Source organism: Phyllopteryx taeniolatus, chromosome 20, assembly GCF_024500385.1.
Source record: "Phyllopteryx taeniolatus isolate TA_2022b chromosome 20, UOR_Ptae_1.2, whole genome shotgun sequence".
NCBI lineage: Eukaryota > Metazoa > Chordata > Actinopteri > Syngnathiformes > Syngnathidae > Phyllopteryx > Phyllopteryx taeniolatus.
In genome coordinates, this window is record NC_084521.1 from 7,213,565 (window position 1) to 7,240,994 (window position 27,430).

Sequence of the window (27,430 nt, forward strand, 5' to 3'; positions counted from 1 at the left end):
AACAATAAATTCTAAGTCAAGAAAACAACTCGTTCCATCCTTAATCATATTTACTTAAAGTGTCAACTGTGCCTACTTTTTCTCCCCGTTAAATGAACATCTCAGTGAAGTCCAAACTGAACATTATGATGCATTACTGTATACAAAACTAAAGACACCGCATAATAACGTCTTATTTGCCTGTGCACACTCTTTTGAGTTTACACGCACTCCTGGAGAGTGAGCGTGCGCGTGTGTGTGTGGAAACTCAACAGTTGTACGTGCGTGGACAGGCAGCCACATGACGCTGACCACTGCCCCCGCGGCTATAAATGCACCTCAGCATAGTTTGGTCGCTCCTTTTGGTTTCCTCGCCAAAGCTGCCTCGACTGAGCGCGTGACTGCGTGCGTGCGTGTGTGTGTGGTTGCGTCCACGACGCTACGACGACGTAGCTTGGACTTTTTTCTTCTTCTTCAATCATGGCAGGTAGGTGACTACAGAACGCGGATTTTTCCCTCCTCCCCCAAATACCGCGATAACGCACAAAGGGGCGAGAACTGAGACTTCTAATCCGTGCTACGAGAGTGTTAAAGGTGGTCATAAAACCACAGCGGTGAGTTAACACGTTTAAAAGTAAACGCGAGTTATATATGTCGAATGTCGTGAGAACGCCAACGTGTCGTCACTAACGTCGAACTAATGTGTGTCCAGCTTTAAGTGAGCTTTTCGGTGCAATATAGTGCCCTGGTGTCGAGTGTGACGTCTTCACACAAAAAAAAAAAAGTGACGTCAAATAAATTATTAATGTTCAGTATAATCTGTTTTTTTTTTTATCTTTATTGAGATTAACAGTAACAAGTAACGTTATTAATTCATGTGTATTTTAATGTTAACTGAAGTTTCTATATTGTCAACAAATAATGTCAGACAAAATGGATGACAAAACGTGGATTGTAAATACTCAATATAGAATACCAGTCAAAATGTTTGGACACCCTTTCTCATGCTACTGTATAAGAAACCGTCTCCAACTCTTGTATTTTAATGTTCCTTTCATCCCATCTTTACAAAAAAAAAATACAGCCACAAGTGACAACATTTTGATCAAATATTTTCAAATAACTGCAGTTGGTTGGCGACCAGTCCAAGGTGTATGTAGCCTCTCGCCCAAAGTCATCTAGGATAGGCTAAAGCACACCCGTGACCCTAGACTTACTGTTTGTTTCTATCTTGTAAAGATGAGTGTTTGTCTATCCATCTAAAATTCTTGATACTTGGGGTATTTTGTAAAACAAAAACGTGTTATTAAAACAGAGGGTAATTGTTTTAAATTGGGGGGGGGGGGGGGGGGGGGGGGGGTAAATGCATAATGTCTCCTGTAAAGTTTAGCTGAGCACATAAATCCCCACAGCATGAATGCACCAAGAGAAAAGGAGGGGTTTGGAATAACGAAGGCCTGGCCAAACATTTCTCTTCACAGCCCTGAGCACATCATTTCGACATAAAAGTTCATTACTGTTGGCAAAAACAAAGTTGGTAGGATGTAGACAATTTACATCACCCCTAAATTTCACCCATTGTCCTGGTCTCCTCTACAGACCAGGCCTTTGTGACGTTGGCTACCAATGACAACTATGCGAAAGGAGCCATGGTTCTGGGCCAATCCCTGCGCCGCCACAAAACCTCCAAAAAGCTGGCAGCCCTCATCGGGCCCCAGGTGTCGCAACCATGCCAGTAAGGAAGCTCTATTCCCACCCAAACCAGCAATCCTGTGTTGTTGTTTGACGCTCCAAAAACCATCAGGTCTGTACTGAGGAGGATTTTCGACGAGGTTCGGCTAGTCGACGTGCTGGACAGCGGCGACGCGGCCCACCTGGCGCTGATGAGGAGGCCCGAATTGGGCGTCACCTTCACCAAACTCCATTGCTGGACCCTCACACATTACTCCAAATGTGTCTTCATGGACGCAGATACTCTGGTGAGACCACAAGAGCACATCAAATAACTAGTAAATTAAAAAAAAATTTTTTTTTTTTTAAAAAGGTGGGTGAGCATATTTTCTGCCTCTCTGTTTGTGTACATCTCAGGTGCTTTCGAATATAGATGAGCTCTTTGACCGAGAGGAACTGTCAGCTGCTCCTGATCCTGGCTGGCCCGACTGCTTCAACTCGGGCGTGTTTGTTTTTCGTCCGTCTGTGGAGACTTATGACAAACTGCTTCAGTACTGCACAGAACACGGCAGCTTTGACGGTAAGCCAACATGCACATCTTGCGGAAGGAGAAAAAAACTAAACTTCCTAGCTTGTTCATATTTTTGGATTTAGAGGGGTTTAAGTATATAAATTGTTGTTGTTTTTTGATAGCGTTGACTGTGTAAAAGAAGCAGACATCACACCATACTTTGGCTTGTTGTCTCTTGTTTTGGAGCCTGAAGTTGACTAAGTTCCAAGGCCACACTGTCACCATCATAAACCCTTTAGTGGCGGTCCTCGATTTACAACTGTACAGACATATGGCGTTTCGAGGTTATGATCAGTGTGCAAGGAACTAGTTTGCATAGCAGCCTAAGTATAGGTTTGTGATACACTACGTCACCACCATAGGAACACAACTATGGAAGTCGTAAACCAAGTATTCCCAATATTAACTGTACAGGCAATGAAACCGCTGTTAATATTAAGACATAAAAACAAAACCGTCTTGAGTTCATGTCAATTTAAAAACAAAAATTTTAGGCTTTGTTGAGGCTGTCCAATGTGGAAGAAGTGTCACAAAAAGGCAAACAAATAAATAAATAAATAAAAAGCAAAACGTACGCCCAGAGGTAATGCAAGACGTCCTGGATGACGCCAACTCCGACTCATAATTTTGTGAAGCAAAGGCATTCTTTTCATCAAATTCCAAATGGTACAACCTCTATGACTTTCGACTTTAGAGGTTTCGCTCTACTTGGATGATGAATCGAAATCAGTCCAGAGGCAGGCCTGAAGCAATCCCCTGCTTACTAACTGCCTTTCTATAAATAGGACCATAATTGACAAACGGAACATCGTGCTGCATTTAAATGATTCATAGCACAAACACATTAGCAAAGTGTTTACTGGGTTAGAAACTTGGCTGTTGCCCCCTGACAGTGATTAGACTGTCCATTAACCAATTAAAGTGTTACGCCCAAATATAATTTGATATGCAGTTACCACTTCAATCACAAATCACCCTTGTACCTGTCGAAAAAAAGAGTAAAAAGATGTAAAATTTCGCCGCATGCTTTGAATGGGGGAGAAAGTAGTGCCATCTGGTGTACAAAAATTGTAATCTAGTACAGGGGGGTCTCTGTCTAAGACGGTCCGAACAGATGAGGTTTTTAGGTTACGACTTACGTACAAAGACCAAGTTTGCGCAGCTGTGCAAGATATTTACTGATTTAGATATTTACTGTAATTTTAACTTTGCGTCAGTTAGTGATAGGCTACGGTATGTTTTGATTTATGTACAAATTTGGGTTACATCACCGCCATAGGAACGGAAGTCTGCTGTAAACTGAGCCGTAGTCCTTTTCTTGAGCGACATCAAGTCCTTGGGAAAAGTAGCCATGTTGCTCTTTTTCTCCAAGTAAAGCCTTTATTGAGCCTGCTGCCTCAAAGACAAAGGCCCCCTTCAACTCACCGTTTGCTGAAGTTATTCGCAGGCGCTCGCTAAGGGACGTTCACTTTCAGACTGTGCAGCAAATGTAGCGCTGGTGTACTGTAAATGACTTGCGGTCATCAGTTTGGCCTCGTTTCGGGTTTACTGCAGGGATCAGCACTTAGGAGCTGTATTCCCTGTGTACACCATCAGTGCCCCAAAGGTTTTAGCTGTTGTTGAACAGGGTGTTTTTGTGTGGGCTGAGGCGTGAGTGGAAGCTGCTTTGACCTTTTAGCCGGATGACGCTTGGGCTTTCCATCACTCTACAGATTATGATTAATATTTTAAAAAAATAACGGGAATGGTGAAGCAATCCGGTGTGGCTCTAAACTAACATTGATATGTGACAACAAATTGGCAGGACACCAACCACTTGTCTCGGCTACATAGCATAAATCCCCTAATCTTTCAAAACTAAAAATTTTAACGTTAACCATTTTTTTAAAACATGAGAGACCCCACATGTGATGAAGAAAAAATTGGCAAGTGTGTTCTTACTGCTGAAATGGTAATACCTCCTTAATTAGCTATCGTTCCATTTCACATCTCAGTCAGTCCATGGGTCAGCCAAACTCGGTGATGAGGATTTGCGATCGTAGATATTGAACAGATTTAACATTTACGATTGTCAGACCCAGCTGTTTTCCGAGCAGATCGTCTGGGAGAAGTAAAAAAAAAAAAAAAATCACTCAACAGATCCCACACCATGGGATAATTCCTCAGGATAATCTTTTAGGGACAGCTGATAATAGGGCGTTTACTGACTTTGTTTGTTGTTTATATTCAACCCAATTATCAATACGAGTGTACCTCGCTTGAGTCTCAAATGTGCCTTTTTATAAACCCGTTCAGCTCTACACAGCGGTGAAAGGACAGGGATATGGCAGATCTGGAATATCATGCAAATTGAGTTTATATCATGGTATCATGATACTATCATTCTCATTTGCAAAATATCCTATCATATTCTGACTCGTTACTTACTCCAAAAAAAAAAACACTAAAGATTAGGATAATGTAAGAACTTTCATCATGGAATTCCTACTCTATAATAATAAGAAACAAGCACAACATGAACCAAACGTCACCTCAAACTCTCTTCCACATTGCATTTATGTAAGCCAAGTCAGGTGTGATGAGCTCTTAGTGGCTGGCCAGCTCTCCACTTGAAGCCCCCTCAAGCCCCGAGCGACATCATGTACAGACTTAGAAAGGAGCGTTAATGCAGAGAGCAGTTCATCAACCGTGCGCTTGAAGTTCCCTACGAATATCAGCAAAGTGGTGCCGGTGTGTTACCTGAATTATTTCCATCCCTTGAGGGATAATGTTATTTTGTTGAAAAATAGGAAGCGCTAAACTGCACAAGGTGTCTTCGCCATAAACCAAATGAGGGATGAAACGATGCGCTTCAAACTCTTCTAAAGCAATGGAAGTCAATTAAGATGCCAGAGCTAACTACCTTCCTTGCTTGATGACTTACAAGCATTATTTGTAGAATATTTCACTACAGGAAGTTGTATATAGCTACTATAATGGGGTAAGGGGCAATTAACAAAGAAATACATTATAGCCATTATAATCTTTAAAAGTGTGCGACGCACCCCCGTTGGAATTTAACAGATGCTTTGAGTGTAGATGTGTTTTGTTTTGTTTTTATGAAGGAAAATGACTCATGAAACATTGTAGACGCAATTAAACCGTGACGAATGGTAAAAACTAACAAAAAATCCAGGGTGTGCCCACTCGGATGTTTTCACTTAAGGCTGATTGTTTGTCATTTTCGAGATTCAATGGACAAAAGAATCCTCAGCTAAAGGCTGTGCACGCTACCTACCCAACAATGTTGCCCTCAGGAGTGGGTGTAAACAGACAAAAAGTTTGGAGTTTAATTTCTCACTTGGACAAAAACGTAGCTTCGAAGAACTCAATTCATTCTGCTCAAAACTGCAATGTTCACAAGCTTTACAGTATGATGAGCTTTGCCAATTCTGATGTCAGCTATCAAGCAATCTATCCATAGGCTACTGACTTCCTGCACATATTTTAGTATTTTGACACTGAGGTCACTGTCCGAACAGCAGGCGATCAGCCTTATTCAAACCCCCATTTAAATAAATTTATAGCGAGGCGAAAGTAAGGAAGACTCCCTATTTATAGCAACACATTGATCTTTGATATTTGCCACATTGAGGAAGAGGGTTCGGTGTCAACTGTAATGCACGTGACACATACTGTAAGCTATGGCCAGCAACTGTCAAAACTAGCAGTATACACATAACACTGCCTATTAGAAAAACAATGTGCTCACTACTGAGCGTTTAAGATAAGCAAACGCTTTTAAGAGACAGCCTAGTAAAAGTGGGAATGTTCTTTTTGTGTCCAGACAGTGTCAAAATCATCACGATTCACAAGGGCTTGTAAAAACAACAGAAATTCCTGTAATACTGTTACTTCATTCAGAAACACTCTTCTTTTCCTGGAGAAAAGAGTCTTCCGAATAGCCTTTGTCGCCCTACACAAGGTCCTGATTAGCACAATGGCATAAGAATAGGTGGTTACGTGGCAGAGGGTGTGCTCAGTTACTGCCGTACTTACTGTTTTTCATATAATGGTTTTGTATATATGACTTAGGAAGGTGGTAATTCAGAGTACCTTCTTGAGCCACGCAACCAGCTATTCTTACGTGGCTGCGCAACTTTGTTCATTGTGTGCCGGTCGTACCCTTGAAACCTGTCAGAAACCATCCATCCATCCATTTTCTGAGCCGCTTATCCTCACAAGGGTCGCAGGAGTGCTGGAGCCTATCCCAGCTATCATTGGGCAGGAGGCGGGGTACACCCTGAACTGGTTGCCAGCCAATCGCAGGGCACAGATAAACAAACAACCATTTGCACTCACATTCACACCTACGGGCAATTTAGAGTCCTCAATCAACCTACCACGCATGTTTTTGGGATGTGGGAGGAAACCGGAGTGCCCGGAGAAAACCCACGCAGGCATGGGGAGAACATGCAAACTCCACACAGGCAGGGCTGGGATTTGAACCCCGGTCCTCAGAACTGTGAGGCAGATGTGCTAACCAGTCGTCTACCGTGCCGCCTGTCGGAAACCTTCTAAACAAAAGTGTAAACTGAGGACCCCCTGTACATGTCCCTTAGGAAAAGTACATTTGAACCCACTTAAAAGCAAATCTCTCCAGAGTGGACTGGGTAATCTTTCCTTTGTGTCTAAAGGAAAACCTTTGTTTAAACACTAATTGACTCTCCTTAAAGAATGGTCTACTACCCATACATACATACATTTTCTACTCCTTATCCTGTTGCGGGTCATGGGTGCGCTGGAGCCAATCCCAGATGAGATTGGTCAAAAGTAATTCGAGACCCTGGACTGGTTGCCGGTCAGTCAAGAAAATATGAACAGTCCAGTTGCAATTGATTCAACCCGATGAGAATACAATTACCTAGATGAATGAAAATATTCACAGGCAACCATTCACAGTCACTCAGTCAGCCGACTGCACAACTACATCCTCAGTGAGCAGAATGGTCTATTAGTACTCAACAAAACTGGACTGACTACTCACACCCCACTATCCAGAGACCATGCCACAACCCTACTCTATGACCTTCTTTTCATCCCAGTGATTTTTCAAATAGAATTTAAGATACTTCTCACTAACTAAAAGGTTCTCAACACCCACATCCTGATCCCTGCAGTCTAGTAACATACACCTCCTATATAAAATTATGTGTGTCATTTCAGTTCTTTTGGATATCTTCTGGAAAAGTCACCACAATCTACCAACCGATCCCATCTAAAACAAATTTTCCTTGGTGGATTTAAACTTGCGACCACTTCCTAACTTAACTAATACACGATTCCACCTAACCTAACCTAACTTTTTTTTCTATAGTAAACGGTATCTCTGCCTGTCACACTGAAGACCAGGTTTGCTTTCCCTTCCATTTGTAAAACCGCATCTGTTCGGTATTTAAGGACTGTGGATCGTGTTCGGAGGGACACTTAACCCCTGAACCCCCAATTCCTCTTGGTGCACTCTTCTCAATCTGTCATCACTGTGGAATTTAAATTGCGTGACAATTAAGGATTTGACTTTCCATTCCGGTCCAAAGATGAGTAGTGTAGTTAGAGCTACTACTACTACCCTCATGCTATGTCATGGTTGCCTCCCTTCTGTGTTTCAGGGGGAGACCAGGGGGTTCTTAATGGCTTCTTCAGCGACTGGGCCACAGCTGACATTTCAAAACACCTCCCCTTCATCTACAACCTCAGCAGCATCGCCATATATACCTATCTACCAGCCTTCAAGCGGTATGTGTCGAACCCGCTCGCTGACATATTGGTGCGAGTGCCCTAAATTCTTGGAGTGGTCAGGGGTTGTACTCGTTTTGGTGTAAAGGTTGCGAGTCAAATGCCTGGGTTGTCGCCCTCTTTGGCTACATAGCTAAAAGAGGCATGGGGCACGAGCTGCTTTTCAAAGTAGCAGCGTAGGAAGACGTAAAATTGTACTACCGGGTACAGCAAAGAGTTTGCTGAAGTCGTGACGAAGCGTAAGCAAATCACGAGCTCGTAATCACATGCTGACATGGAGTTCGGAGCAAGATGAGTAGTGGGATGCCTGAAACGGCGGGTTGGGTTTCCACCCCAACAGCTGATAGCAAATCCCCAAATAGAGTCGTTTATTTAAAGACCTTTTATGTTTACCACTCAGCCAGGTCATTGTGCGTCCAACTCTTCAGTGCTTGTGGCCGTGAAATCCCCCCTTTGGAAACAAACCTCATTGACAAGCTCTAGGTTTTGTTTTTCCTGGCAACGTAATGGGAATGATGATCGTGTTTTCAGCAGTCGTAACCGGAATGATGAACATGTTTTTACCCGTCGCCACTTGTCAGCTTTAGCTGCGCTGTGGCCGATGAACAAATGAGGCAGGGGAAATGTGCTCATACTACAGCGACATCGATCTACATTAACCTCGACTCCACAACACACTTGTCTTGTTTCAGGTGTACATTTAAAAAAAAAAAAAAGAAGACAGATATTTTGTATAGAAAAGTTGTGTATTTTTTAGCTAAAAAGTTGTATGTGATAATATTTTTTTAGATGTACATTTTCTAGATTTTAGAATTGCAATTACGAGAAGTTGTATATTTGAGAAAAAAAGTAGTATATTTGGGATTTAAATTCTAATATTACCAGATCAAAGTTGTATATTTTTTAAATTTTAAAATTAATTTTTTTCTAGATTATACATTGCAAGAATAAAGTTCTAATATGATGAGTATATTTGAGGGAAAAGTCATTTTCAACACCATATTACAAGAACGTTGTATATTTTTTATAGCAAATGTTATTTTTGAGATTCAAACAGTAATGAAATTAAAACTGCAATATCATGAGAATAAAGTCATATTTGAGCTAAAAAGCCGCATACAGCATTTGAGAGTTATATTTTCGAGATAGTCATTTATTTTCATGATTAAAGTTGTAACATGACGAGAAGTCATATTTGAGAAAAAAAGTTGTATATTTTCAAGTAAAAAAAAAAATATATATATTTCAAGATCATTGTTGTTATTACGAAAATAAAGTAATATATTTTCCGGAACATAACCTACTATTGACTTGCCTGGTCACATTTCAGCTATGGCGCCAATGCCAAGGTAGTCCACTTCCTGGGGAAGACCAAACCGTGGAGCCACGGCTTGGACGCTAAAACCAAAGCGATCTCCGGGGGCGCGCACCCCTCCTTCCTCCTTGATTGGTGGGTCTTGTACTCCACCACCGTGGTGCCTATGCTGCAGGAGCAATACGGAGACCAGCCCTTCCACACGGAATGCATGGAGGAGGTAACTACACTGTCTGCATTTTTGGATTGTGATTTGCTTTTAAGTCAAGACAGATGATGTACTGTAAATATCATTGTTGTTATGTATTTCTGGTGGTGGATGATGTCCCTGCCTTTCCCGTAAAGTTCCCCTACACTGACATGGTTACTTTTGGGAGCGCACAGGTATGGAAGAAGCTCAACACAAACTTGTTGGCTTAGCTGCGACTTCACACCAGAGCTTCTACGCCATTCATTTAAGCAGACTTTTTGTTTTTTATTTCTTAACGGTGTTTTCATTTTGACTCGTGGGTTGTTTTCACTGGTTTCCTCAGGCTGTGGAGGAGAGCCTGGCATCCGTGGCCGCCGCGCTCCACCTGTCGCCACCACCGCCGCAGGAGCAGCAGCAGCAGCCGTCCTCCGAGGAGCGCAAGCAGAAATGGGAGCAAGGCCAGGCGGACTATATGGGGAAGGACTCCTTTGACAATATCAAGAAGAAGCTCGATACTTTCCTCAAATGAGGAGGGAGAAAAAAAGGATGCACTTAAACTGCCACAGCAGACATACAGGTGCATCACAATACATTAGACTTTCTGTCCAAAAGTTCATTTATTTCTCTAGTTTGATTTAAAAACTGAAACTGATTACAGTGAGCCCCACATATTCGCAGGACGGCAAATTCACTTATTCATGGATTTATTTATTTTTTTCGTCTTTTTTTTGCTGGGGGGAATAAAAAATAAATAATCACTATTATTGTGCTCATCTTGTTGCCAAGGAACTATGTTGAAGTGACTTGAGATTTATTTAGACAAAAGTGGTGCTTTGCTGCCATCTTGTGGCATCTTAGTGCCAAGGAACTATGTTGAAGTGGGCTGATGAGTTTAATCTAGACAAAAGTAATGCTTTGCCGCCTCACCCTGTTGGCATCAATAGGCAATTAACTTTTCTTTTTTTTTTTTTGTCAATTGTGGATTTTGCTACGGTATTTGTGGCACCGTGTGGTCCCGATCCCCTGTAAATAGCAGATAGGGAAGACTGTATACAGATTCATGAAATGCAAAGGAAAATACTTTCCAAAAGGCCGATTTCTGCGATAAAAACTCTTGATTGTTTATGTAAAGGTTCTTTGAATGGTGTATTTGATTACTGCTATAATCAAAAGTAAAACAAATATTCATGAACTATTTCACTGTGTGTAGTGAATCTACAGTAATAGTGATGAAGCCGTACCCTGAGTCATGGGAAAAACCACAAGCAACCACAAACTATGTTACAAAAACACGCTATTATTTCAAACTCTTCTAACAACATTACTCTTAAGAATAAATGGCTTACAGATGACTTCATTTATAAAAAAATGCACCGCAAGTGCACGTATACATGCGCATGCGACTAAGACTCTGTAATGACCCAGGCTAAAATAAAGCTCCTAGCCAAGATTCAAAGCTTGTCCTTCAGGTGATATGTATCACTTCAACATACTTCCTTAACAACAATTCATAGACAGGGCTTTGGCGGCATCTTTTGGCACCTAAGGGCGTTCTCAGAAAGCGCACAAAGACTGCAGCTAGGCCAGTTTTCAAGCAATTAGCTGGAGATAGGTGCAACAGAAAAAAATGCAAATAGGTGAATTTTTTAATAGTGGACAGGGAATATACTGTACTGTATTGTAATTTCTTCGTTGTATTTAAAAAAAAATTCCCCCCACTGGAGGGAAATAATCAACAAAATAATCTACCAAGAAATAGCTGTGTGTGTGTAGTGAATCCATACTATACAAGTTTCACTTTTTCAATCAAACTACTGGAATACATGAACTTTTATTCCATATTCTAATTCAGTGAGATGCAACTATACATCATCCAACAGCCTGATCCCCCTCCCCACTTACCAAGATAGCAGAGTTAAAATGGTTTATGTTCTATCATTATTTATGTTTTGCTTGCCACATGCAACCATAGGCTGTTGCATTGAAAGCTGAAGAAAGCCTTTGTACCTATTATGTTTTGCACATGACATATAACATTTACATGTACATTCTTTCATTTTTGGCTTTTTTTTTAAGTCACCTGAGCATTTTCACAAATTCTGTCGAACAGATCAAATGTTTACAGCACCTTTGAAGCCTTGTGAGCATACGCATGCTATGCTGTACAGTTCGACATTTTATTTGACCAGGATGTGTGATGATATCTTACATCCGGAAATATTAATAAAGAAAAATTAACCAAAAAAAAACTTTTGAAAATAGAAATGAGCTAAAGTGTGTTTATTTCAACAATGCCCTGTAATGAGCTAGTTATAGTAGTTAATGAAAGTTAAACTTTATCAGTAATGTCTCTGTATGACTTGTATTCCAGATAAACATAGTATCATTGCACTTGTTGCTACTGTGTTTATGTACTATTTAAACACGATACATTGTAAATTTGAGAGAAGTAGCAGCACTATTGAGATTGCAGTTATATGTGAATAAAATTTAATATTTTCAAGATACAAAGTTGTATATTTTCAAGATTAAGTCATACTGGATTTTCAAGATAGTGATTTTTTTTGATAAGTCGTATGCAGTATTTTCAAGACTTAAAAATATATCTTAATTTGAGGTGAACTATTTTTAAGATTTAAAGTCCTGATCGAAAAATATATACAACTATCTCGAAAACATACAACTTTGGCCTTATAGCACAATATTTCATCAGGGAATATATATATTATGAAAATTTTAAAATGATCTCGTTAGAATCCCTTTTGTAAGTGAAACTTCAAAGTCATATGTTGTGGACCTGTACGAATTTCTGTATGACTTGTATACCATGCAGATCACACTATCATTGCACTCACTGTACAGTTGAACTACTACAACTAACGACTGCTGCTATATATTACCAATGGAAACAACTTGTGTGTGGTTTTTTTTTTTATTGTTGTGTGGGTTTACGGTTAAGTGGCAAAAATGAACTTCAGAGACGAAGGAAGATGCGTGACTAACATGCACTTCCGGTTTCGTTGACCGCAGTTTCTCTAATTCTCGCTCATTTATGGAAAATAGCGACTGTATTGACAGCTGACAAGCACAAATCAAGTGAATAAAATTGTTACTCTATAAGTCTTGAACCTATTAAACGTGGCCATCCCGGAGGCGTGTCCCGGAACGTAAAGGCATCATTCGGCTAAAATGGCGCCGCTGCCCACGCTGCGAGTGTGGCTTCTCTTCTCCTTGTCTGCGTTCGTCACCGTGTCCCTGGGCTTCGGGCTCCCGGCCCTCCTGAACGCCGCCACGGGAATCCTGGGAGTGCGGGAGGCGAGCGTGACCGAGTGCGTGGTGGTGTGCTATTTGCTCTTCGTCCTGTACATCGCGACGCCTCGGATCCCAAGAGGACTGGTGGAGGTAACTTGTGGGGGCAGTGAACGCATCACGAGTAATACTATCACGAGGATACGGAGTGGTTTCTTGCCACGGGTTCTCCAACTTTTTGGGTTCCGGGAAACTTTAAAAGAGGAGAAATGTTTCCAAGGAACCCCCTCACACTAACGTGTGTAGTCCAAAATGCCATCGGAACTAAAGAGTTGCAGATTTATAGTTATTGTTTATTCAGTATTGTTTATATATAATTGCATTGACATAACCCATCATCTAGAGAAGTTCATTTATTCTATTTTCAAGACAAAAAAAGAAAAGAACACGTACAATAATAAAAGCATTGGGGGGGTAAATAAAGTTGTATTTTTTTCAAGAATTTTTTTTTAATCTTTACAAGAACAAAAAACATATCCTCTCAAGGTAAAATTTTGTAATCTTATCAGCTTAAAAAAAATTTCTGAGATAAAGTCCGAATACTGATACTGAATTAAAAGTTTTTAAGAAAGTTCACCCCCCCCTTTTGAACCTATCCCTAAGCCGTTTGCTGAAAAACTCACCTATTTGCGACACGGCATATTTTTGTTGTCTGAGGGTGCCAAGACCCTGGCTACAAGGAAAATAGTAATTGGTGTCAAGGAAGTACATTGAAGTGGCAACTACAGTATAAAAATTTTTCGAGGGGCGTCAATTACAGTACTCACATTGTGTTTTGTTGTTTGCTATTTGCCGCAGAGCTTGGTCCCTATCTGTATTACTGTACTGTATATTTATTTTTAAAAATACACATTTTGTTCTTAAAATAATAATAAATAAAAATGAAATAAAGACTTTATTCATGTAGCTTGTCAGAGTTATGTGATTATGCGTCACAATCTAAACGACCAGAACTTGTAATTGGGCCAAAGCTAAAGTAGTGCTTGCTGTAATTTGTTTGTTTTCTTGGTATGCTGGTCCCCATGTGTAATGTTGGTATGCACTTTTTTACTTGACTGCAAACTATTTTGCAAACCCCCTCAGGGGATACAATATTCTGAACACTATATTAGTGTTGTGTTTGGTGCAGGTGACGGGAAAAGCGGTGTTCATTACGGGTTGTGACAGCGGTTTTGGTCTGGCACTAGCCGAACATCTGCACAAACTTGGGTTCACCGTCTTTGCGGGATGCCTGCTTAAGGTGAGTGTGGCACTCAGGTGCAAAGAGTGTCAGGCTTCTATAGAGTAAGGTGTTTACGACAGTGTGAGAATACAGTTTTGGAATGTTTGATTCATGTTAAATTTTTTTTGTTCATCATTTTGTTAACAAATGTTAATTTTATAGGTAAGGCCAAAAGTAAAGTCATTTCCATAAAAGCTTCTGCGATTTCCCTTTAAATTATGGTAGTAACAAGCAAGGGTTAGGGTTCCAAAATTTGGTATCAAGTGTTATGGTTGCATGGAAGGTTTAGGCAGGTCTCAAAGTAAGATTTTAAGACAGGATTAGGGTTTCAAAATAGGAAAAATCCAAGATTCCCATAACAACACATTTGGGATGAGGAAATTGATAGCTTGTTCCGAACTACAGTAGTTGCATGTTACAGTTTGAGCAATATCGAAAAGGTCCTCTGTTTATGACGAAATAAAATTCCTGTGGCCCCTGCAATCCATCTGGGGCCCAAGTGGGGCAGTGACCGCAGGTAGCATGTCTTGTGTTTAGACATGACTAGCTGCAAAATGGAGGATAGTTTCTTTGCAGGATAAAAGTGGAGAGGGTGCCAAGGTCCTGGAAGAGTTCCACTCGGAGCGCATGAAGGTGGTCCAGCTAGACGTGTGCAGCGACGAGCAGGTGAACCGTGCCGCCTGGTTCGTCCGAGACAACCTGGAGGACTCGGAGAGAGGTAGAGCAACCGGAGTCGACGGACATCTCTGCTTGTCTGGTAACTTTTTGTGGTATAATACACCATCCAGGTCTGTGGGCGCTAGTCAACAACGCCGGCGTGTCTACGTTCGGAGGAGTGGAGTTCACCTCCATGGACGCCTACAAGGAAGTTTCCGAGGTCAACCTATGGGGCACCATCCGGGTCACGAAAGCGCTTCTGCCGCTCATTCGCCGGGCCAAAGGTGGGGGCAACTAATCCACTCAAGAACGCCAGCTTTGGATTTGCTCCAGAGAAAAGCATTGTTGGCATTTCTGTTTCCAATAAGTTAATCCAACTGTACAGATTTGCAACCATTTTTCAATTCAGTCAATATTATTAGCCCGTCTTACATTACTAATTTTTCCACCTTTTAGCAGGTTGGTGGTCTGTATAGACAACACTGACATGAAATGGGGGTGGGTGAAAACACAGGGACAAAGTCGGCCCGTGGGTATTCCACATTCAGAGCTAGAGTCAAAGCCATAACAGAGGAATCCAGAGGTAACGGTTCAGTCGATGTCATTTGCTCCTCATTTTGCGACATTTACCTTTGGATCGCTGTTCTGTATAAACAGCACTGACATGGAACGGGGGACGCAAAGTTGACCTGCGAATGTTCCGAATTAGGAGCCGTAACCAGAGGTAATACAGTATGTCATTCGACCGTTACTCCCTCTTACACTGCCTTGCAAAGGCGTAATTGTTTCATTTTTTTTTCTCCCGGTTCGCTGTTCTGTATAAAATTTGCAATGCAAATTTCGCATTTTTCATTACGGCTCTGACCTCTATGTGTAACAGGCTTTTGGTTGCCAGGCCGTCTGGCTAAATTAGCGCACAGTCACTGCATGACAACATTGTGACAATTTGCTTTTCTGCTGTTTGGAATATACACATCATGTTTTGACTGATCTTTGTGGTTCGCTGCTATTAAGATGCCAACGAGTGACTCACTAGAGAAGCTGCAGGCCACATTCTTGGCAGGAGTAATTCTCTCAAGACAGCTCAACTTTGGACCCAGAGACTTCACTATTGTTTTTTTCTGGAACAAAGATGACATTCAGTGCGTTTAGAACAGTACAGCAGGTCCTTACTATTTTAGAAGTGTTTTTCATTCAAATATTTCTTGTAATGACTTTACTACTGTGTTAGCATAAGTTAGCGATTGACTATGGTGCGTTCCGACTTTCAAATTTGGGTTAGTTCGCCACTGTAGGAAAGGATAAACGTCAAACACTCCTATTTGAGATCTCACCCTGACCCAAAATGGCTTCCTCAGTGTGTAATGAAGCTGTAATGTCATAAGAGATCCTGAAGTTGCCACTTTGGCGCCATAACAGAAGGGGCAGGAACTGTCAGAGAACCCAAGGAAGCCGGATTACTGTCCAAACTTTCAAACAGCCACGCGGCATTCCGCAATCAGATACCGTAAGCGCGTGATGACGTCAACGGCAGTTGCTTTCAACACAAACGGGTTTGCGAAGTGAGACTTCGTCAAACTTCCCGTCTCTGTCCCGCCTTTCCGGCATTCTTCCCACCCCCGAGAATATGTCAAAAGGAAGAAGAAGGGCATTAACACAAGAGGGCAGGACAAGTGAGCCTCTGGTGTTAAACTTCACACCGTGGTATCGGCTTTCCGCTATTCCAGTTCACATGGCCAAGTCAGTTGAGCAATGGCACTGTTATTACATGTCATTTAAAAAAAAAGGGTAATGAGGGTCTTTGGTTTAGAGTGTAAAAGGGAATTCAAAATTCAAATTGAGCTTTCGTCCACAATAAAGCCTAAAATATGTCCCTCCAGTTTCACATATTTCTTGTTCATTGTTGCATTTCTCTGCACAGGCCGCGTGGTAAATGTGTCCGACTTGTACGGCCGAATGGGAAATAACGCTCAGTCGCCCGTCTGCGTGTCCAAGTACGGTGTGGAAGCGTTTTCTGACTGCCTCCGCTACGAGATGAAGTCCTGGGGCGTCAAGGTGTCTGTCGTAGAGCCAGGGAACTTTGCCGCCGCCACGGGCATCCTGAGCCGTGACGTCTTGGCCAGCACGGCCAACAAACTGTGGGCCGAGGCACCGCCGGACGTCAGGGAGGATTATGGGAAAGCCCGCTTTGAGCAGATCACAGCGTTGATGCGCTCGCTGTGCAACAGCGGACAGAAGGACGCGAGTCCCGTGCTGGACGACATCACGGACGCCATCGTGTCCAAGTGTCCGTACACCAGGTACAACCCCATGGAACCGCACTGGTGGATCAGAGTGCAGCTGATGACGCACCTTCCTTCCGCGCTTTCTGACTTGCTCTATTTCTAAATGGCAACATTCCAGAACTTGAAGCCTTTCATTGATCAAGCCTTAAATTGCAATAGTTTTTTAAAAAGTAAATTATCGGACTATGTATTGTGTTACTCCAGCGCCCCAGACATGACACGGGAGGGGGAAAAAAATACATATTGTGGTCACATTATAGAAACATTGTGTGCACAGAATGAAATGGTGGTCACGAAATACACTGGTATCATGACTCACGAGTTAATTCGTTTCAGCATGAGCGTCTGGGCGCGAGTTGTGGCCTACAGTAGCTTGCGAGTGTTTTTATTTTGTATTTGTGTGTTTGTTTGTAAATCCCTCCACATGCGTGGGCATTACAGCCACAAAATACTTATTTGTGGGTTTAAGGAACAACTTTGACATCTGGTAAGAAATTAGTACGTGCCCCTCCAATAGAAACCGCAATACACGATGTCCTTAAAGTAAGGGTTTTCTAATTCCATTCTCCTCGAAAGCCAACATTGCCACACTTTTCAGAATGTCTTGAAGCTCATCCCCAGCCTAAAACAAATTGTCATTACCCGGGCCTCTACCTCACCATTTCTAGAGTAGGTGTGCCCAATTTGCTTACTGAACAATCCAGTACAAGCCATAGCTTGTTTGTGCCCACAAATTAGTATTTTGTGTGCACCTTGTATTTATTTCATAACCAAAATTGACACCCCACCCCCCACCACCTGTTATGTCTGGGGCTCCATATGTTGTAGATGAAATCAGAGTAACTTTTTTAGTGTTGTGCACCAGCAAAAATGTAACATACTAGTAAAAAAAACAAAAACTGCTGTGATCTAATCTTTTGGGGGGAAAATATTTTGATTTATCTGCTTGTCTTTGCCACCAGATGGCGTGCTAGGATCACACCAACATGAAGTGCAAACAAGACAAGTTTTCATTTTGAATATATTCAGCATCCTGTGTATATGATTTCATCATATTGCCATATTGTCACTTTGTTTCCCCAAAAAATATTAAACAGGCAAACTTATTTGACCGCAAATTCCATTTGATTATTTTATATATGTGACCTAGTAATTTGTGACCAAGTAATTTTCATACAAATATTAACTATACTGTAATTGAATTATTTACTGTATTAGCATACCAGCGTAGGTTCCAATTTACGTACGATTCCTTCAGGGTTACGTGGCCAACGTGAGAACAGATCCACGTCGTAAACCGAGCACCCCCCCCCCCCCCCCCCCCCCCCCCCCCCCCCGTACTACTTTATAAAGATGTTACTTTTTCAAAGGTTTTAATGGTATTAAATACCTAAAAAACCATAAAAGGTATACTTACTTAGTACAATTGAAAAAGTAACAGCCGGGGAAAAGAAATGAACGAGTGTCTGTAAATCATTCAAGGTCCACTAGAGTTCACTCTTTAACAATCATTTGGCGATTACAGGGCCTGGTCCAATGGTAGCGCTCAAGTGAAACCCAAACACGACATAAACACTTAGCATGACAACATTTCCATTGAGCAGCCCAAGACTAACACAGCAGGCATAAATATTCTCGCAAATGAGTTAGGTGCTCGTCTACATTGGCCACGAATGACGACATAGCTTGCTTACCTTGAGGCGTTCAAGTGCTGCTATCGAATGTTTCAAAAGAAACGGAACAAATGTGGCTGTACTGTTTGTTTATATGCTTGGTGGTTGGCCTCGTCAAAACATCAGCGCCTCCATTTAAGCGTTAAAAACTTGTCACTCGGCCATAAGATCCCACGTCAAAAGCGATCAAAAAAAAAAAAAAAAGGGGGTCGCCATGCCCCCCTTGGGTTCAATAATTGAGAGTCGGACCAATCAGCTCCCCCAGCACCATGCCCTCCTTCATGCTGATCGGATTGGTCCTTGGTCTGTTTTACAAGTGATTGACATCATGTTTGTCCAATCCCTTTTGAACACTCTTAACCGCTTTTGCAAGTGGACTAAACTATCCATCCATCCATTTTCTGAGCCGCTTATCCTCACAAGTGTCGCGGGAGTGCTGGAGCCTATCCCAGCTATCATCGGGCAGGAGGCAGGGTACACCCTGAACTGGTTGCCAGCCAATCGCAGGGCATAGACTAAACTAACCATTGTTAAAAAGTCTTGACTATATGACAAAAAAAAGTGGCATTGGAGAAAATAATCTAATTAGAAAAGAAACGGGTAATATTTTTAAACATTGTTGGTACATTTCAATAGTTGGGTACATTAAAACAATTACACAGCTTTGTTTGATGTAGTTTATTACGTCTTTGAAACACTAATAAACTCTTCTAAGTTATAACACCTGAAGACGATCTCTCAGTTAGAAACAGCATTAAGAGCATGACAATAAATTTCACAGCACTGCCTTTTTATCGTTCCACAATAGCGTGGAGCTGTTTGCTTCACTCTCTCGCCCACAGGAGGGTGGAGGGGGGAATAAAATATAAGCAGCAAAAAAGCACCAACGTTAACACGGGTCACTTGTTCAGAATATTCGTCTCGAGTGACTTCCAATGTTTTTGAAGCAGATTTTTGTTCTGTACAGCTGCTCATGCGGCCGCCATTGGTGCTTAGAGACAAATGCTACGGCCGTTATATTCAAATCTAAAAAGCAGGGAGATTCTGCGTCATTCTTCTATTTGAATACCAACATTTACATGAAATCTTTACACATCTACTGTATGTGGCTACACTGTTATAAAAAAAAAAAAAAAAAGGGAACAAACGGTAAAACAAATGTGACACTTGAGGTGCTCGGGACGTGATTACATCACATCTGTACGTCTCCACGAAATATTTCTCTCAGCTGTGCATGTAGGCATTCACTTAAGGTTGCTATGTAAGGACACTTCAAAACTACACACAATGGACATTATATGCACATGGGGGTATTTATTTAAATAAAAAAAAATTAAAAAAATCAGTCGAGAAACCCGATAACTCATCACATGCAACATGCAAAGCTTTAAAAGCAGAGGTGGAGAGACCCTTATAAAGTCATCCAAGGACCATGCTCGTGATCTATGATGAGAAAAGTTTGTTTTGAGGTGCATTTGTGGATTCAATGGGTTAATTTGTTTTGAAAATTGCATGGCCGGCCTGATTAAATGCCCTGGCTCTGGTTGGCCGTATATGGCCCCCGGGCCGTAGGTTCCCCACACCTGCTTTAAAAACAAATGGCATGCAGCATTACAAGTGAACAGGGTGGAGCGCCAAAAACAAATCAAATGAAACTTTGGTTGACAGAAAGCTGTGAAGGCACATTATTTAAAAAACAAAAAACAAACAAAACAAAAAAAATCTCCCAAATCCTCCATTGCGTTAGTCACATTACACCACAAAGTGGACGCAAGAGGGGAGGTTTCACAAGACTCTGAAATGTCACGACATAAGAGCCAATAATAATTATACGCACTGTAACATGAATCCTGTGAGGAACTAGATTTTTCCAGAGAGAAAAAGGCGTTTACTGGACAAGGGCCTTCCGGACGTTTCATCCTGGAATGTGATTCGGGTCAACTCGTCATTAATCTAAAAGCAGAGAACCCACTCGGCTCTTTAGCGAGCCATCGCTCAGCTCAACGCACACCTAGACAACACGGAGATTGTAGCCCCGTTCGCCGCCCAAACCAGGACGAGGAGCAGAATTCCAGATGCTCTACTACACGGGAATCCGTTCTCGACTGCCCTTCATCATTTTTCCACTCAGGCCCCCCACCCTTGTCTGCAATTCCTCTTGCTCCCTCACGCTCCAGATGGAAGAGTCATCATCGAAGCAAAAACGGATGTGCCACGCTCAATCTGGATTACCTACAAGACACTATTAGAGAAAACGACAAATACCACACTCCCATGCCTCCACGAGCTGGAAATCTCCCATTTGTAACGTACACCCAGCACATCTGCCACCTCCCCTCCTCCTTTGCTTGCACCCATGTTAATTCAAGCGCATTGAAATCATCTTTTGGACTCAGTTCCCCTGCAGCTCCGCAGAGATGGCAGGTGTTTTGAAGCCCACTTCCTCCAGAGAAAGTGTCCCATGATTTCTTCTTCTTCTTCACATGACCTCCTAAGAATCACAATGAATCCCAGGTTGGCAACAGTTTGTTTTGCATAACATTCATGTGAACAGGGGTGGGGAACCTCTTTTTAACAGCCATCAAAGGCCAAACTAAAAAGGAGATGCATTTAAATTAACTTTTTAATAGCCTGACCACCCACGTACGTTTGAAACAACCGAGTTTGTATCTGCCGATTTCTGAAAATGGTTTTGTTACTTAACAGTGGGGCTAATTTACATGATAATCAGCTCCACAGTTTCTCCGCCGATGACATGAGCAGCTAGGGTGGGCGAAGATCCAGAGCCACTTTCAAGCAATGGTCCGTTACACCATCATGAAGAGGCACTACCATACGAAACCACCTGCTCCTGCTATCATGTCAAAGGCAAAAGGGAAGCAGAGCTGCATTGAATTTTGACAATTCTGGGGGGGAACATGCATATTACACCTCCTTGAAAGCATGAAAAAAATCTGAAGGAAAGGCCAACAAATGTTTACTTAGTATTTGTATTTGTGAGTATTTGTGGCTTGTTTCTGGGTTTTTCTCCTAACAGTTCATTTGATGATGTGACTTGAATGGGGGCGGGGGGTTGATAAAAATGCAGGTTACCGCCCCTGGTGCCTGGTCCACTCTCTCTACAATTACCCCCCCCAAAAAAAATGTTAAAATAAAAAACAAATAAAAAACAAATTAAAGAAATGCACATTTCCACAACCAACTGAATCAATAAATATATTTTGGTCGCTTAACTTGCAAAGGTCACCGATTCACCAGTAGAACTTGGGATCGAGATCTTAAATTTAAAAAAGGGGGCTCTGGCTATTAAAAAAAAAAAAAAGGTCATTTTAAAAAGCAACTGCTAAAAGGATTATATATATTTTCGACAAACTAAATGCGACTAAGCTATGGAGGTGGAAATACACGACTGCCAGCAAACACATCTGGATCACATCATAAATAAGTGTCCAAGAGGTCCATCGTCCGCTCTCAGGAGTCCTTAGTCTTTTTTTTTTGTCTCCCAACACTCCCAACATTCTTCCTCTTTCGTGCCTTTTTCCCATCCTCCTATTGGAATGCTCAACCAGGCATAAGAAGTCCTGATGAGGTGTGAAGTCTTCTACTGGCTCGATGTTAGTGAGTGTTCTGGTCTGTATAGTGTCTCTTCTGTGTGTCATTTACAAGTGTGTGTGTGTGTACATGGTATTGCGTTTTTGGGTGCCGGAAAAGGGTGCGGGATCAGGAGGCAGACAGGGCCTTGACCAGGTAGAGTTTGTCGCCCTGCTCGCTGGTGAAGATGGGCGCCTTTTTGTAGTGTTCCACAAGCTCCTCCATGGAGTTGAACTTGCGCTGTCCAATGCAGTAGAGGCTCTCCTTCAGCTGCACCTTGAAATGCTTGTTCTTGCTTTGTGCCTTCAGCGAGATGGAGAAGTCATTTGGCTGGGAGACAGAAGGGAAACATTCAGTCAGTAGATTTAAATGTATACAATACAAAGGGGGCACTGATTTGCGATCGAGTTCCATTACTATGGCAGTGACATAACCTGAAAAGTCAGAACGCACCATAGTCTAATTTCTAGCACATTAATAGAAAATAAATGAAAAACAATAAGTACAGCGGTAACCGAAAATGCCTTCTTGTGCTGCGCGACAATGTATTTTGATGCCGCTGCGCAAACTAGTTAATTGTGATTGACCAAGTTGGGATACCCCAATGTTGGGATACCCGTGGGCTTTCATAGAGAGTGGCCAGTAATAATCCACACAAGCGTATTTTTTTGTGTGCCGTTCATAACCTCGAAATGCAGTATGTACAGACCATCGTAAAACCGAGGATTTCCTATATTTTAAGTATGGATTTATTCTGTACTTTATGTACAGTAATATCAGGGGATATTGACCAAGCCCTGCCGCGAATACGAAAAAAACGCCAGTAATTGACGCATCCCCCTAAGTGTTCATAACTGCCTATATTAACGATTTAAACCATAAGTATATCACAGACTGTGATCCCCAAACTCATTTTCAACACTACCCTTAAAGAGCTTACAGATGATTAACTATCGAAAAAAAATACACTGGGAGTGCGTGTGTCCAGCCAACATTGTCTGTAACTTAGCTCTTCCCCAATATAGAAAGCTTGTCTTTCAGTCGAGATGTATAACTGAGGGCTGAGCAATTAATTGAAATTACATCGTGATTTCGATTTTGGCTTTTCACGATCATGAAAAAAAAGAATCGAATAAAAACGATTGTGCCAAATGCCGTGGCATGTGTATGCAAGTTTCTGCATTGTAAAAGCACCCTCAACACAACTATGTTGTTTTAAGCATGTGTGTGATGCATGTTAATCTGCCCTCTCTGAGCGTGCTTTAAACTCTTTATTGACACACCAGTTGGGGTTTACTGTAAAACTAAACACAAAAGAAAAAAGAATTACACAGATTGTATATTTAAATATAAGACAGTTCGTTTCAGAAAAATTACCAGATTAACGATCACCCAATGAACAACTACAATGACTGGCTAGCAAACGAGTTCAAGTGCTATTACGACTTTCTTCTTCTAATTTTTTTTTATCTTAATGTGCATCTCTATGCATGTATCGTACCACACCGCCCTTAAGAGGCCAAGTCACACACAGCAGAAACAGAGGGTATACATTTTTACTTAGTTTTTTAAAATTTATATTTTAATATATTACTATTTTAATTAAACTAATGTATTTTCTCATTGTTCTTTAAAGTTGTATTTAAAGTTGAGTTTTGGTAGTTGAATAAATACTGTTTTGAAATCAATGACTATCACATTAACATGATTTCAATATCAATCAAAATAATCCTGATTATTTTTTTTTACATAATCACCTAGATCGATCACTTCAACATACTTCCTTGACATCAATTCCAATTTAGACAGGGCATTGGCAGCATCTTAGGGTGTTTTAGAAAGAGCACGTAAACCGCTAATATGAGATTTTTTCAGGTAACAGCTGTGGATAGGTCCCACAGTAAAAAAATAAAATAAAAATTGGCGAGAATAGTGTACTGCGAATATGGAGAGGATTACTATAAATATACAGTGTCAAATAGCAACTTGAAGATGCTTCCCAAGATCAACTCACCGATGACTCGCTGTCTCGAATAAGGAAGTCTCCCTCGGTGCCTCGCTGGTTGAGCGCCACCTCCGCTTGGTGGCGCGTCACCTTCCCGTAGTACCACTCCTTGCCTGCAAATCGTCCGCTGCCAGACGGTGAGATGTAATCACAGTCGGGTGTGGGCGGTCCGGCGGGCCCCGCAGTGGTTTTGTGGGAGGCCGTGTCCAGCACAGTCACGTAGTTCTTGGGCACCAGGCCCAGCTGGCCGTCTGCCTTGCGACACTTCCACCACTCCGGGTCGTTCTCGGGCTTCTCCACCACCTCCATCACTTCGCCCTTCTCAAAGTTCAGCTCCTCGTCATTGTCCGAGCTGAAGGGGTAGAGCGCCTGCACAGTGTGTAGCACTCGGTTCCCATTGGCCGTGCTGTTCACCACGGCTGACAGCTTTTCCGTGAGCGATCCCGACGGGTCCCCGAGGCCGCCCGGCCCCACTCCCCCCGCCGTCCCGTCCACATCTTCCGTGACGTAGTTGGATGGGAACCAGCCGGAGCGTCCGTTGTAGCTGCCGCGCCACCAACCGTCGCTGCACTTCTCCATCACTACAACCCGAGTGCCTTTCACCAAAGAGAGCTCGTCCTCGCGCTCTGCAGTGTAGCTGAATTTGACCAGGGCGGGCAGGTTCAGGTCGTACAGGCGTTCACCATTGTCTGCGTACATGTCGGCGTCGGCGTTGGAGGCCGTGTCCCTCATGCCCCCCTTCCTGCTCTTTACCTTCCCAATTCCTGAAGCGAGCAACCAATGACAAGAGTTAAGATGAGTAACAAATACACAATAATAAATAACTGATTATTGCTTTGTGGCATCCTGAAGCAATCAAGGAAAATGGAGGGCACTATTTGGTTACAACCAGCAGATTTACTATCCATTCGGTATCAAATAGTTTTCTGTCCAAAGGAACCCAACATGGCATGAACTTTGGGCAGTTGAGCTAAATCCACACAGACGTCCACTTTGGCACAACTCCTCCAGGCAGGACTGAAACAGCAGTTCAGATTTATCAGAGAATCCCCAACCCCATTAAGGATAATATGTAATTAACGCTGCAAGCATCGATGAACGTGGCGTCGCACCCCGTTTTTCATAGAGAATCCTCAAATTTATCTTTGAACTTTGAGGCCATGCTACGGCCACATTAGACAACATAAGCAAAAAAAATAGCAATTTTGAATACCTGCTTCCAATCGGGGACGTCCGTTGTAGCAATTCGTCAAAGTATGAGCACTTGAATTCGCCCAAAATGTCTGTTTTAAACCAAAATTAACTACTTCCTGTTCGATTTCGAACATGGGTCCAGAAAACCTTTTTGTGTGCCCTGTTAAAATGTACAGCGGTTAAACTGGTGCCCAGGGTCAATTCTTTCTAACTTTTTAGGGGAAACTACTGAGTGAGTTTTGGGGGGTTGTGCAACTAAAAACACATTTTCATCAGCATTAAGCGCTTGTAAAAAAGATTATCGACATTTACAAGAGGTCCTTCGAACCACCTGGTGCTTTGGCCCTAAATATGTAAATACAATTAGTCAAATGCCCATCTATGATTCATCTATCAAAAATTCTGTGAACTGCCGAGATTATATTAAATTATACAAGGGGTGTAGTTTTATAGCAACAACACCCAAATTTGTAGTTGAAATGCGACGACTACTACTACTGCGTTAGCATAGGTTTGTCATAAATACAGTATTTGTATGGCAAAAAAGGGTAATAAATATTCAAGAATCCAATAATGGCCAGTAAGTACGGCAGTAACTGAGCATGCCGCCTTGTGAAGTGTGACAACATATTTACACCGCAGCGCAAACTAGCTAATTGCCCATCTTAACCTTGAAACGCTGTATGTTGGGACTGTCGTAAATCAAGGACCCTCTGTAGTTTAATCTAACGGCCATCATTGCTAGCAGATTTGCTCACAAACAAAATCAAAACGACAGTTTCGTGCATGAGGCACAAGTTGCCCAAAAAAAAGTGACATGCACCATTAAAGAAGAAAATAAAATCCCACACCAGGCAGCAATAAGAATTAGTAGGGGTCATGCCAAAATAAGGGTGGGTAAGTAGGACTAACACACACACACTGCATTCTTAGGGATTAGACACAGGAAGGAAAAAAGCTACGCCGGCGTAGTTATTTAAGAAAAACACCTGCTTTCTAAATCTAGTGTAAAACTTGGAAAGTGTGAGTGTGTTGTATGTGTGTGGGGTGTAAATGAAATATTAAGTGGTGAAAAAAAACAACGGTTCGCATTCGAAATTGCAGATTCTGCAGAAGGCTCAGTGAGATTTCGTTGGTGCTAATCAGGGTGCACTAATCACCTTGGCGCCCTGACCCCAGAGCAGCTGGATGCCGAATCACTGCGCACTCAACCCTCACAGGCAGCCCATGGAAAAGAGAATTTCACTATGAACTCCACATAGGACTGGTCTTTGTGGGCTAAATGATACAAGGTGGTGCATTGTGTCTGCTTCTAAGTATAATGCTGCGCCTACAGTCAGTGTTTTTCTTATCTCTAAAAACCAAAAATAAATAAATAAATAAAAATAAATAAAAAAACAGAACAAAAGGAACTTGTCACCCTAAACTGGAATACCACAAGTGCCGGAAGTTGGTGGCTCCATGTAATTCAGATGTGTAGCAGTTTCTCAAAAACGCTCGTGAGACATTGTACAACAAATCCAGTGATAAACAAGAAAGCAAAATATTAAAACTTTTCAACCATTTTATACAGTCACTGAGTTTGTAAGAAAAAAATGGAGCCACTAAACTGTCACTTTCTGTAAAGAAAAAAACACATTTGGTGCATTTGTCTTTGGAATAGAATGTACAGTGGTCCCAAGGCATTTGCGTTTTATGATAAGTGATTATACAGATTCCCCAGTTTACGACGTTGCCGACATACGTTTTTATGAAAGAGATGAACTAGGTTACTAGTTACCAACGTACTTAGTTTTTCATTTGATTTTTTTATATTCATGGCTCATAAGTCTTTCTACTACTAATACTATTTACTGTAAGTATGACTGATTTTAGTTTTACCACTGCATTACCGTAGGTTAGTGATACACCAGGGTGCAATCTAGTTAGATAGAAACCCCCTGTATAACGATTTAGCGCTTTTTAAAAATACAAACACATGTACAACAGACTA

At 41.8% G+C, this 27,430-nt stretch overlaps 3 protein-coding genes across 8 annotated transcripts in view; 2 read left to right on the forward strand and 1 right to left on the reverse strand.

The window, feature by feature from the left end:
- The first annotated feature begins 330 nt into the window (after positions 1 to 330).
- LOC133470546 (glycogenin-1-like) lies at positions 331 to 11,766 on the forward strand. Of its 3 annotated transcripts, none has more exons than XM_061759027.1 (8): positions 331 to 466; positions 1,579 to 1,714; positions 1,784 to 1,958; positions 2,068 to 2,230; positions 7,870 to 7,996; positions 9,327 to 9,530; positions 9,623 to 9,695; positions 9,845 to 11,766. In XM_061759027.1, the coding sequence occupies exons 1-8, from the start codon at positions 460 to 462 to the stop codon at positions 10,028 to 10,030; spliced, it is 1,071 nt and encodes a 356-aa protein (XP_061615011.1). In that variant the 5' UTR covers positions 331 to 459; the 3' UTR covers positions 10,031 to 11,766. The 3 variants fall into 3 exon arrangements, with proteins under 3 accessions (XP_061615011.1, XP_061615013.1, XP_061615012.1); XM_061759028.1 differs by having other exon boundaries at positions 455 to 593; XM_061759029.1 differs by lacking the exon at positions 9,623 to 9,695 and having other exon boundaries at positions 9,327 to 9,531.
- Positions 11,767 to 12,540: 774 nt separating this feature from the next.
- On the forward strand, positions 12,541 to 18,092 carry bdh1 (3-hydroxybutyrate dehydrogenase, type 1). Of its 2 annotated transcripts, XM_061759024.1 has the most exons (5): positions 12,541 to 12,903; positions 13,940 to 14,050; positions 14,609 to 14,750; positions 14,821 to 14,973; positions 16,611 to 18,092. In XM_061759024.1, exons 1-5 carry the CDS (start codon positions 12,691 to 12,693, stop codon positions 17,075 to 17,077), a joined length of 1,086 nt encoding a protein of 361 aa, XP_061615008.1. In that variant the 5' UTR covers positions 12,541 to 12,690; the 3' UTR covers positions 17,078 to 18,092. The 2 variants fall into 2 exon arrangements, with proteins under 2 accessions (XP_061615008.1, XP_061615009.1); XM_061759025.1 differs by lacking the exon at positions 13,940 to 14,050.
- Positions 18,093 to 19,310: 1,218 nt separating this feature from the next.
- The window catches only part of nck1b (NCK adaptor protein 1b), a 29,275-nt gene continuing 21,155 nt past the window's right edge, over positions 19,311 to 27,430 (reverse strand). For all 3 annotated transcript variants that reach the window (XM_061759022.1, XM_061759023.1, XM_061759021.1), the window contains 2 exons: positions 24,253 to 25,007; positions 19,311 to 22,568 (listed from right to left, as the gene is read on the reverse strand). In XM_061759022.1, coding sequence (XP_061615006.1) covers positions 22,368 to 22,568; positions 24,253 to 25,007 — 956 coding nt within the window. In that variant the 3' untranslated portion in view covers positions 19,311 to 22,367. The remainder of the gene's footprint in view (positions 22,569 to 24,252; positions 25,008 to 27,430) is intronic.

What these genes read in the sequence shown, in the direction of transcription:
- bdh1 (XM_061759024.1), top strand. Translation starts at nt 12,691, where the DNA reads ATGGCGCCGCTGCCCACGCTGCGAGTGTGGCTTCTCTTCTCCTTGTCT. An exon ending in TTGCGGGATGCCTGCTTAAG is followed by an intron (nt 14,051 to 14,608) that starts GTGAGTGTGGCA and finishes GTTTCTTTGCAG; the next exon opens with GATAAAAGTGGAGAGGGTGC. An exon ending in GCTCATTCGCCGGGCCAAAG is followed by an intron (nt 14,974 to 16,610) that starts GTGGGGGCAACT and finishes TTCTCTGCACAG; the next exon opens with GCCGCGTGGTAAATGTGTCC.
- LOC133470546 (XM_061759027.1), top strand. An exon ending in CAGGTGTCGCAACCATGCCA is followed by an intron (nt 1,715 to 1,783) that starts GTAAGGAAGCTC and finishes AAAAACCATCAG; the next exon opens with GTCTGTACTGAGGAGGATTT. An exon ending in TCATGGACGCAGATACTCTG is followed by an intron (nt 1,959 to 2,067) that starts GTGAGACCACAA and finishes TGTACATCTCAG; the next exon opens with GTGCTTTCGAATATAGATGA.